General features: G+C 35.6%; 1 protein-coding gene across 5 annotated transcripts in view; it reads left to right on the forward strand.

Annotated features, from left to right (window-relative positions):
- RAF1 (Raf-1 proto-oncogene, serine/threonine kinase) overlaps window positions 1-12,216 on the forward strand; it is a 43,546-nt gene that overhangs the window by 30,184 nt on the left and 1,146 nt on the right. For all 5 annotated transcript variants that reach the window (XM_086755325.1, XM_086755327.1, XM_086755328.1 and 2 more), the window contains 6 exons: window positions 3,932-4,016; window positions 5,038-5,214; window positions 5,548-5,594; window positions 7,034-7,152; window positions 9,524-9,655; window positions 11,301-11,435. In XM_086755325.1, coding sequence (XP_086611451.1) covers window positions 3,932-4,016; window positions 5,038-5,214; window positions 5,548-5,594; window positions 7,034-7,152; window positions 9,524-9,655; window positions 11,301-11,435 — 695 coding nt within the window. The remainder of the gene's footprint in view (window positions 1-3,931; window positions 4,017-5,037; window positions 5,215-5,547; window positions 5,595-7,033; window positions 7,153-9,523; window positions 9,656-11,300; window positions 11,436-12,216) is intronic.

Raw genomic sequence — 12,216 nt, forward strand, 5'->3', positions numbered from 1 at the left:
AGTGTTACTGTCTTATAAAAATGTTGATACTGTAGGACAGCAATCCAGAAAAAGGTAACATCGTTTTAAGGATGCTGTCTGCTTATCTACCACCAAAGGTACTAGGTGAGGAGTGTTAATTTCCTATTATTAGCAGTGGGGAAAGTAAGGCAAAGTCAAAGTCTGAATCTCACAACTGCCATCTACATGTTGATTATATTGGAGCCAGCATTTTCTTTGTTACCATATCCTACAACAGCTTGTTTTCTGAGAAAATTTTGCTTGCAATTAGCAGGATTAAATTAGCAGAATTAGCTAGAAAATTTCACAGCCTGATGTTAAATTTTTTTTTTTTTTTTTTTTAACTACCTCTGTGGTTTAATTAACATACTTATATTCAAGGTAGCAGGGAAAAGAAATAAGCATAAATTACTATTTCTGTGGAGTTTTTCTATGGAAAAAATGATTGATGTGAGAGTTTGATATAAAGTTAGCTGGAATACTTTGAAAAGAGGCACGCTGCAGAACTACAGAATTAGTTTCCGAAGTCAGGGCTTGTGATTTAGAAAGAAACACACAAACCCCTCGAGGCCCTAATTTAAATAGTGTTATTGTCATAAAATACACTGACAGAAGAAATCTGGAAACTTATCCTCTACCTTCTATTTTTAAAGAATAAATACTTGCATGTCTTAAAGCCTAAATATTGTCAACATCAATGGAAGGACTGTTCTTATACTAAAAGTAGTATTAATGAACAGTTAAACTGTGTTTTCATTATATAAATGAAATGGTACACAGAATCAAGAGGAAGAATAGGTTAAGTATTATTTCACTAAACAAGGTAATAAATGTGAGTTTGTTGTTAATAAACTTGAATTTCATGTTAATAAATACTCTTCCTGTATCAAGAATTCTGGTTCTTCCTGTGTTAAACAGGAAATACACTGAGCTATGTATTTACAAAGAACCTTCAGCTGTGTGCACAAGTTGGCTGTATAGCTGTTGCCTAACTGTATCGATAAGACTGAATATCTTACTTGTAGTAACTCTTTATTGTTCTCCTGATTTTTTTAGGAAAGTGAAAGCTAAATTCTTAAGAATTTTTTTTTTTTTTGTTACCATCGTTTGCAGTGTGGTCTTAAAGGATTTAAAAGGCTTGTATTTCTTGCAAGTCTCTTTTTGTTTAGACTTGAAGAAAGTGCGAGTTCACAGTGCACAAATTAGTGAAACTGCAGACTTTTTTGTAGTAGCCTATTCTAATAGTGCAACTGCAGCAATAAAAATGTCTTAGTGAAGCTAAATGAAATCAATTGAAGTGAGTAGGTTGCTGCAAACTTAAGTAGAAATTGTAGATTAAGTTAGAGGTGTTGTGTTTCCTAACATGCCCAGCTGTGAAGGGCTGTTTGCAGTAAACCTTTGGAGAGCACCTGTGGAAGGCTGTGTACAACTATATGCAAACTGTGTTAGGTTTCCAGTAAGGTTCCCTATTTTAGTCTTCCAAAATAAAAATGAAGTGTCAAGGACAGTCTTGCTCTGAGGAGTGCGTGTCTCGTTGAACAGGTATCTTGCACTTCCATATTTTTCCAGCTTGTTCTGATGGTTAAGTACTAATTTTCGTATTTGCACAACTTCTGTTACAGACCCCCTTTGGATCCTGTAGTGTCCTGTAGCATGCTTCTAAATTTAAAAGGCGGAAAGAGAACCAAGGCAGTTTAAATGGGTTGGAAGACTACCTATCATAAACACTCACATTTCCCCTTTGACCCTGGTAATCAGTTCTAGGGTTTTGGTGGTTGGGGGGTGGCGGAAGCTGATTTATCTTCAGATTGCTGCTAAACAAACCAAGTGCTGTTGTGTATTTGTTTATGTAGAGAAAACTGCTTGGCAAATGCCATCAAGCCTAAAAAAGTGTGGCACCTGATTCAGTAAGAACAGTGTAAGGTTAAAAACATCTTTTAATCCATGGAGCAAGAATCATAATGGAGAATATATTGGAAAATAATCTGGAAACATTTGGCCTGTAATCTGTGGATGCTACGTCCTTGCCTTGTCTTGGCATGGCTCTTAGCAATGTACTTCAAGTACTGGTAGACCATCTGTTGGTCTTGCGGTGTACGTCAACAGGAGTTACAGTAGGAACTGGCTGTTTCAAAGCCTGTGATTTTGGTAGTCGTATGAAAGTGTGGTCTTTCTACCAGTTACCTGTTCTGGTCTGTAAGCAGAAAGGTCTGTAAGTTACAGAACGCTATGCATACTGCAAATGTGAGATGGTTCTCTTTATGAAGATGCTAGAGGATAAAATAGGAAGTATAATGCATTTACTGAAGTTAAAGGAAGAAGATATAAATGTATAATGTGTTCAATATTTGTGCATCCTTGTGAAGTCAAATTATACAGCAAATTAAGCAACTGGTAACTACAGTGGAAGATGCTGCACTTCACTCAGGGCTCTGAAACTTTCAAGTACCTGTTTGCATATCCCTCACACATAGTTGGAAAAGTTTTGTTTTGTTTTTTGTTTTAATGGAGTGGTTAGTATTCCTAATGTATTCAGTTGATCATTATGTTCTAGAGACATGCTAATGTATTTTTCAAATATATCTTGGAAAAGAGACTATATTAAGAAGAAAATAATTAGTGACTGTGGTAGCAGAGAAATCTGACACTCTAGGGATTTTTTTAATGTAGGTGGATTCTGTAATGCTAAGTGACAGCAGCCTTTAAACTCTGAGATAAGCCTATGCTGGAGTATAGCATCTCTCAAATCTTTTTACTGCATGTGGACTAAGATCGAAGTTTCAGTTTTCCTAAGCTGCTTTCACCTTCCTGTGACAGTGTCAAGGCAAGTTCACCCCCCTCTTGAATTCTGAAACACTGTCCATCTCTAGTTGAAATGAATGTGATGTTTTCTTCTTTCACCGGGGAATCGGTGGGTCTTGCTGTTAGTGCTTTCACTGTTGTTAGAACAGTCGGCTTCATTCTACTATTGCATCTTTTTGAATCAGTTCAATTCTACTGTTTTCGGGATGTACAGAGGTTTTTACAACTTTATTCTCTGGAAATAGTCTCTAAACAGATAGCACTGGATCATCATATATTCTTCTCTGTCCTACCCTTTAAGAGATGCTGAAATTTGAAGCAAGCACTGATACTAGAAGCAACTCAAATTGAGCTTTAAAGTAAAATTTTAGTATTTTAGCTTTAAAGTAAAATGTCTTAGATTAAACAACAGTAAGATATTCTGCATCCCATAGTCTCCAAATTTGTTATTGAAATATTAAAATCAGTTATATTGTTCGTGATTTCTCTGCTGTTCCTGGATAGATTTATCCCTGCCATTCCTGAGATTTAGCAGTATTTAAATCTAGGAAGTTTTTAAAATAAAGTTTATATTAAAAAAAGGATGTGTGTGTATATACATCTATATATATAATTTTAATATATATTTTAAAATTAGTATATAAACTTAATTATATAAAAATACAAAGATATGTATGTATATGCACGCTAAAGTTGGATAGAAAAGGGAAAGGGATGAAACTTTGGATACTGTTTGGAAGCTGAGAGACTGATGTGACTGTGCTTGAAATAATGTGCTGAGAGTGCAGCTACACTAGAATACCTTTCTTTTCAACAACTGTTTGAGATTTTAGTAGCTTTGTATCCTGCAAAAAGCATACATATCATTGTAGCTAGCCATAATTTAAAAAACATAGAAAGGAAGCGTGTGAACAATTAATGATATATTTTTTTTTTCATTAGACTGAAATTCAGGTAAATGAATTGCTTGATACTATGGAAGTTTATATATGTGCTGGAAAATCTTGACCTATGTACAAATTAGTAGAGATGTACTGGGCACAAATTAGGAATTTAAAGTATACTGTATATTAATATTATTTTAGGGAAAAAATGTTTTTAGTAACTTCTATGGTAAATGTATTTTCAGGGGATGTAGCAGTGAAGATACTAAAGGTTGTAGATCCAACCCCGGAACAGTTCCAGGCTTTCAGAAATGAAGTGGCTGTATTAAGGTGAGTTGTAGTTTTGTTGCCAAATTCTGTTACTCTAAGGCACTGTATTTGACCACTACCCCTCCTTTAAGCCATCTTGCCCAATATTCTATGTTTGGTAGACACAAAAAGCAGATCTCCAGAGAAAAAGAATGAAAAAGAGAGCATATAGTGGTACTTCTGAATATTGTTGTGGGGCTATGAGACAGCAGTCATAATTCAGTGTTTCAGTGGTTCTTCACTATTTCTGAAAGTCGTTTTTTCAGATAAATAATACTAACATCCATAACCATTCAGGTCACGCTTGGCATGCAGTAAAAGGTGAGAACTGATAAATTCTGCCATAATTCTCATCACTGGACAGAATACTTGAACTGTACTTTCTAAAATTGCAGCATAATTCCTTTTTTAAAAAAAAAAAAAAAAAAAACAAAACCAACCAACTCATACTCTGATCTACATAACTGTTTTCTGCTTTCAGATACTGTTTTTTGTGGTGTCCAGTTAACTATCTGTTATGCTTATCCCGAAACTGAACCAGTTAGAGCATATAAGAACTATCTTCTCATCTGTTAATTCCTTCACAGTTTATAATGACCCTCTAGTTTCCTAAAGGGATTCAGTCTTCTACCTAAAGTTGTTGCTTTTTCAGGGTGAATTTCTGTTATTCCAATAACATTTTCTAATACCACTTGCAAGTGTGAATATTGGCTACTAATTTCAAAACACTTGAATTTTCATGACATCTTTTCTTAAAGGTTGATTTTAAATAACTTCCATGGTAGTAAAAGGAAGTACCTTGACCAAAAAGCAAAAAACCAGCTGATTTCATTTCAAAATTATAAATTGCCAGCTGTGGTGTATTTTTGTTGTTTTTAAAAACAAACTTTACACACGCATCCACTTTGGAGAAATTTTGTGGAAACTGATGTTTGGACTCAAAATTTGAAATAGGTTCCTTCAGCCAGGAATGCATTTTTAAAAGAACTTGAAAACATTTTTCATAAATGTAGTAATTTCTCTTTCTGCTGCTTTCTGTTAGGAAGACTCGGCATGTTAATATTTTGCTTTTTATGGGCTACATGACTAAGGATAATCTGGCCATCGTTACACAGTGGTGTGAAGGAAGCAGTCTGTATAAACACCTGCATGTTCAGGAGACCAAGTTCCAAATGTTCCAGCTCATTGATATTGCTCGGCAGACGGCACAGGGAATGGAGTGAGTAGGAGAAACAACCCTGGTTGTTTTTGTTTTTCTTTTCTCTTCCCCAAACTCTAATACGTGGGGTTATTGTCCTAAAATAGTAACAGGTCAAAATGACATACCAAGTAAAGATTTTGTGCAGCCTTAATTCAGCACCGTTTTATGCATCCTTACTTTCATTTGGTACTTTTTTCCCCGTGGATTCTTTTAGTTCATGTTCACTAGTCACTTAACAGTCAGCTTTTCTGCATTTTATCGTCTTTTGTAGCTTGAGGTCTTTACTGTAATGCACTAGGTGACATCCTGTTCAGCCTTCATAATGGCCCTTTTCTGCTTTTTCTTCCACAGCTATTTACATGCAAAGAACATCATCCACAGAGACATGAAATCCAATAGTATCCTTTCCTAACTTAATCATACTCCCTTTAATGTGAGAGTGATTTGTTGTTAATATGAGCTTTTTTAGGGGGTTGGGTTAACTGTTTCAGATGTGAATAACTAATAACGAGTAATTCCTCTTGATGAGTAAGAAGTACTTTTTAGCAGGGACTTTCATAGAACATATGTACTTGCTTACCAAACTGTTGTGATAAAGATAAAATAAGATGTGCAACAGTTGTGCTCCAAAAGTGTCGTCTTTTACTTAAATGGTGTTTATGCAATTCTGTGTTATTCAAATGCTGTACTGGAGAGAAGCTGCACTCTATTTGACGGGAGATACGTGTGCATGTGCCTGCTGACGTATGTGTGCACATGTGGATTTTGTTACTGTTTCCCATCTATTTTTAGTAACTTTAAAACACCTTCACATGACTGCCAGAAATTAAGCCAAAACCCTTACTTTATACTCAAGAAAAGGCAATCTTTTACCACTGTATTTCTTGCAAAAATAGAAATTTAGTACTGCACATGGAGTAGAAATGTTGTGAACCTTGTCTTTCACCTTTGAAAATGACTGCTTTTGGAATTGCCAAGAGCAGCATCCATTGAGCTAGCAGCATAAATCGTAACTTCCTTTCATAAAGTGTAAGCAGAATGTTTTGCAAAGGTCATCGTTAAAAAAAAATACACCAAATTCAGTAGTTCTGTGATATAAGAGGATTCCCATTTTCAGTTAAGCTAGAAAAATAATCATTTCAATATACAGGAGGTCAGGCATTTGTGATTCCTGATAATGATGACCATTTTTGTGAAATAAATTAACCCTTCTTCTGACATGGAAATGAGAACTAGCAGTCTGTCATGTTTATATTTCTGACTAATCTTTTTGAACTTAAAACATTCTTAAATGACATTGTAAAATGATATCTTCTTAAAATAACCCCAAGAAAGAAAGTGCTAGCTGTCAATTTTAATAGACAGATCTATTAAGTAAGTAGACTAAAATAGATTTTGTTTTGATATTTGTTTCTACTTGTAGTTGTTTGGTTTGGTTTTTTTTTTTTCAGTTTTCTTGTTTGAGTTGGGATGACTTCTATGTTGTTTCCCTGTGTGTCTCTTGACACCGGTTATTTAAGTTCCTGCAGTCATTGATGTTAAGTTACACAATTTATTTCTATCCTAACTCGCCATAAAGATAAATGTTCAAATAATGCTGAAACATCTGGTCTTGTTTAGTCTGAAATGTTAGCTCTTTAAATATGGATGCCATCAAATTCTTTTCCTCTGTTTAAGATACAACTTGTAGCAGGTTAAAAAAAAAAAAAAAAAAGCCAGTGTTCTTGGATAGTTGGCTTGCATTTGTGATAACCTAACCAGCCACTTCGTAATCATGTCAGAAAATTCAGAATTGTTTACTCAAGTTTTCTACAGAATTTCTTTAACAAATGTTTAGATATATTTCTGCATGAAGGCCTCACAGTGAAAATAGGAGACTTTGGTCTGGCAACTGTAAAATCCAGGTGGAGCGGATCTCAACAGGTGGAACAGCCCACCGGATCAATCCTGTGGATGGTGAGCAGAACATTGCACTGCTTTTAAATAGCTGGCTTTCATTCTGTTAATACACATTTTGTCAGCTGAATGCTATTTTAAAACTTTAAATCTAAATGAATTGACATATGCTGTTAGTACCCTGTAGACTTCTATTCCAGCTGTGGGACAAGTTATAATTGAAGAATGAAGTGCTGGAGTGCTTAATTGTCCAAAGTAGACATCATTCACCTAAGGATTCTCCTTCTGATTTTTGGAGTTATTTTAAATATTTAGGGCAGAGACAGGGCTGTCAGTGGAACTGCAAGGAGCTCTTCCAAGGGAAGAGGAGAGCCTTTCTCCTGCCATAATCCTGTCTTCCCTAAATGAGCTTGTCTTATTGGAGAGCAGGCTTAAATCTGCTTAATGGTGGTTTTATGGGACTCTCTCTATGTTCTTCATCGTGGCCTCTTCTTCTCCTGTGCCCTGCTCAGGACTTGGCAACAGCCCTTCTCACACACACTTGCTGATCATTCATTCAGGAGCTTTGGCAGGGGATTGGGGGAAGGGACAGGGATTGCGCTTCTTGAAGCATGGGATAGGTACCAAGATATTGCTGTGAGGCCCACTACCGCTGCTTACCCTGCACCAGATAGCTGTGGTAGATGTGGAGGCAGCTGAGAACCGCAGCAGATGAAGGTCAGGTTAGGTACAGAAGTTCTCAAGTTCTACTGGAGAGTTGATGGAACTTCTTGTGGAAGTGGTACTGTAAAGTTCTTGTCTGAGAGGACATTCCCAACAATTGTCTTTATGTTTAACTTCTCCCAGAACTTAAAACGCAGTTCTACAATTTTCCTTCCAAAAATCACCTGGTGAAAAATCTGTTCAGTAACTTCAAATGTAGGACTTCAATAAAGTCAATGGAAAAAGTGGAATAGTGCCTGTTACCAGCTTAAAAAGCATCATTAAAATTACGCAAGAATATCTTGTTTTGCACTCAAAGAAATTATTTTGTTGAGGTTTCACTTGACCCATTTTTGTTCATATTATGCAGTTTACTTAAGTTCAGGATGTAGACTGATCAGCGATATTTTATAGCTCCCAGGGCAGGGCATGCAGCAACATCTGTGGCATGAACTTCAGGGAAGTGTAACCAAATAAAAATGACGTGCTGAAGACTACATTTTAACCCTTTCACTATTTAGCAGTGAATGAACTGCAGGTGTTATTTGAAACAGGTTTTCCTTTTAAAAAATTAATCTTTATTACTAGGCTTGCAGCTTTCATTGTTACTTAAGTATTTATATTTTGAGAAAAGTCGGGAAGGGTTCATTAAGAATATCAGAATGCTCGGCCAAGATTTGTTCGTGACATATAAAATACACAAATCACCTGAAACAAAGTTACAAAAGCAGAAATCAGTTTTTTTTCCTAAAAAGAAAAAAAAATAAAATACAAAAAGCCAAAGCTTTTTACAGCTGTCCATAAAAGGATTTAAAACAAACTTACCTAATGGTATGGCTATATATGTGAAACAGACCCTGGGGAAAAAAAAAACTGAATTTTTGCTCTTTGCAGGTTGTTGGTGTTTTTTTGTTTTTTTTTGTTTTGTTTTCTTTTCTTTTCTTCATTTTAATCATTTATAGACCATCTTTGCTGAGTTGTCATTATGTAGAAGCAGAGGTTGATTCTGTTTCCTTGAAAGTTGATATAATCTCTGACTGGGTTTTTGTTGTACTGTTGTACTTTTCTCAGAGATTCTGAGTGATGACTTTAGGGGAAAAAAATCTTAGTTAACAGGAAAGATATTTTGATGGTTCATATCTTGTTTTATTAAGTAATTCAACATTTGTTTCTTTTAAGTTCTTTATATTTTCATAATTTTGCTTTGTTTTGCAAAGATACGAGAATGCTTTAGCATTTTTTCCCTGATCTTTAGTACATACTATTTCATATTTGGCTTTCACATTTCATGTAAATGTTTGGATATCAATTTTACAAGAGATTAAGTCTGTATTAGAATTTTATATTTTTCTCCTTTAACACTGATAGCTGTTTAAGAACTGATGGTGAGAGACTCAGACTCAGTTGTATGTAAGATGTAACAAAAGTCAGTAAATATTGCAAATTGAAATATTTTTTCTAATGGCAAAGTGTATGTTGAATTAAAGCCTTGCTTTTTTGTTTACTCTGTTTTTAATTTTTTTTTTTTAAATAAGATGTAGAATAGCACTGCTTGAACTTCTCCAGAGTCTTAGGTAAAAATCATCAAAGGTTTTGAGGTGCCCTTGGTTCGTTAAATTTTAGTTGAGCTCATTCTGCTTTCCAAATATTTTCCCCATCTTTTGTCCTATCCATGTCTACGTTATATTAATATTGCCCATAAATCATTTCTTTTTTCCTCCTCCTGCAGGCACCAGAAGTGATACGGATGCAGGACAGTAACCCGTTTAGTTTTCAGTCAGATGTCTACTCCTATGGAATAGTATTATATGAGCTAATGACAGGAGAATTGCCATACTCCCACATAAACAACCGAGATCAGGTAAGAATCATTCTTCTTTTTTTTTTTTTTTTTTTTTTTATAATAAACATTTAAAATGCCCCATTAATTTATTCATGGGTTAAAGCTTTTGATATGATAAATCAGTAAAATCTTGGGTTTATCTCTTTGCGGTTTTGTGAAATTTCCTTTTTGACGTTAAATACACTGTTCTGTTATCAGCAAGATTGGCTTCTGTGCTTTGTAAAAAAAGCAGCTACTGTCAAACCTTTTAGTCTTGAATGTTGGTTTGTGTGATTTGATCTTTACTCCGTTCCAGTCTTACCACTCAGTTTACCAATAATTACAAAGCAGCACATTGAGGACAGAAATCTCAACTGTTCTCTTTATGTGAATGCTTTTTCTGGCTTAGCAAGCGTAGATCTAACTTGTTCATCTTTTTGATCTCTGTTTTGCTGATACTCAGTTGTAGTTTGTGGTTGGTTTTTTTGTGGGTTTTTTGTTTGTTGTTGGGTTTTTTGTTTTTTGTTTTTTTTTTTTTTTTTTTTTGTTTTTTTAAACTTAAGCTCTAATAATGAGCATTGTGTGTATGGGGACAAACTACTAGATTTTAGCCCCTATTACGTTAATAGCCTGTATTCCAAGTAGAAGAGGCCAGTTCTGTTAAGTTTAGGAAGTTTTTTCTTGTTTTTAAGGCTGCCTACAAATTGGAATAGTGGAATGTGTTTTAATTAATAATATTGAAATTATATGCAAGCTTTAATAATCAATACTGTCGCAAAACATGCGGCACTTGAGCCTCAAGTAAGTTTTCCAGGGAGGGACAGAATATTTCCTGGAGAACAACACTGAGACCTTATTTTAGCAACATTATATTGACCTCTTTTTTTTTTTTTTTTTTTTTTTTTTTCCTCCTTCTTTTCTTTTCTGAGACAGCATTAGTTGAAAAAGAAATAATAGCACAATTAGTTCTTTTTACCCCTTCTTCCCCCGCCCCCCCAGGAAAACCCTCAAATAAACAAACTCCCTTCAAACAGCCAAACCTACCACCACTTTGCCAGATAAAAGTCTTACCAGCACTATATAGTCAGCTATTAAGGTTACTGGAAGACTGATACAAATCCTAAACAATGACCATATCACCTTGGACTAAAGCAGAAACTGTATTTTTCAACAGTAATAACCTCTTTTATTGTTTGTCTCGAAACAAAACAAATCCCATTTCCTTTTTTGCTGTATTAGTTATGATGATCTCTTTCAGGGTGCCAGCGGTACATCTCCTTGTGCAGCGTCTTTTACAGAGATACCTGAAAACACACTTCTGCTGCCAAATTAAGCTGTTGAGCCAAATTGGCTGGCGGCTTGTAACTGCTCAAACTGAGGATCATTTGTCACTGTAGCCTTCAATGGAAGGAAATTGCCATGTCATGTAGTATGTCCTGTGCCATTCTGAATGCAACAGTGCCTGCAACTCACTGAGCATCAGCGTCGCTCTCATTGAATCGTGTCCCGCCTTACACAAAAGCAGGACCATTGTTCTGGTTAGCTAATTTGGACAACACTACAAGGCTCTGCTGGCATGTGTGCCTTTGGTACTCAGGTTTACTTTGGGACACTAAAGCTGTCAACCAGTGAAACAACTTTTACAACTTTGGTTTTCTGCAACTTGCTTGTTCTCCTTTTTCAGATTATTTTCATGGTTGGCCGAGGGTATGCTTCTCCAGACCTCAGTAAACTGTACAAGAACTGCCCCAAAGCAATGAAGAGGCTTGTAGCAGATTGTTTGAAGAAAGTTAGGGAAGAACGACCTCTGTTTCCACAAGTAAGTCTGTTTTCTGCATGTAAGTTACAGAGTATTTTATAAAAAACATTCTACACAGATACAAGTTTTTGTCTTTAATCATATGTGCATTTTTCGTAACCCAGCTCCCTTAGGCAGTTTGTAATTCTGATTGTCCGTAATTCCTGTAAAGGGCATGACAAATATCTGTGCAGACTGAAGCAGTGCGAGACTAACACTAGAGCAATTTCCTTCCAACAGCTGACCCATTTTAGAGATAAGCCAAAACACCCCATAACACAATAAAAATCAAATCTATCTTTGTATTTGCATTTTATTATAGTGTAGGCTTGAGGGAAATAAGAGACCATTCCTCCTTTCCTCCCCCACAACTATGAAGAAGCAAACAAAATCCACTGGGGGATGTAAATTCTTGTAGTAATTTTGGGTATTTTTATGAAGGATACTTTACTTTTTCCTGTCACTATGAGGAAGATGAAGGTACTTTCTTACACTCATTATACCGCTGGAATCGAGTATTAGCAGATTTTGGAAAAGTAACTTCTTGCTGTTACATCAAGTGTATCTTTTGTTGTTTAAGAGGTTTTCTAAGTGTTGTTTTGTACACAGACTGTTAGGCAGAAGATGCACTTCTTTCCCTGTGACTCTGTTGGAGAATTGCATAGATGAGCGGTGTTTTCAGTGCCTCCACATAGTACATCGTTCCTCTTAAAGATACGCTTAAAGCCACAATAAGTGAAGGTTTAAGACTGAAAGAGCTGCTTGTCTAACAAGCCTTCTTTTAATTTTGTGTTTCCCTCAG

This window comes from Chlamydotis macqueenii, chromosome 10 (genome assembly GCF_036417535.1).
Source record: "Chlamydotis macqueenii isolate bChlMac1 chromosome 10, bChlMac1.mat, whole genome shotgun sequence".
In the NCBI taxonomy this organism is placed as follows: domain Eukaryota; kingdom Metazoa; phylum Chordata; class Aves; order Otidiformes; family Otididae; genus Chlamydotis; species Chlamydotis macqueenii.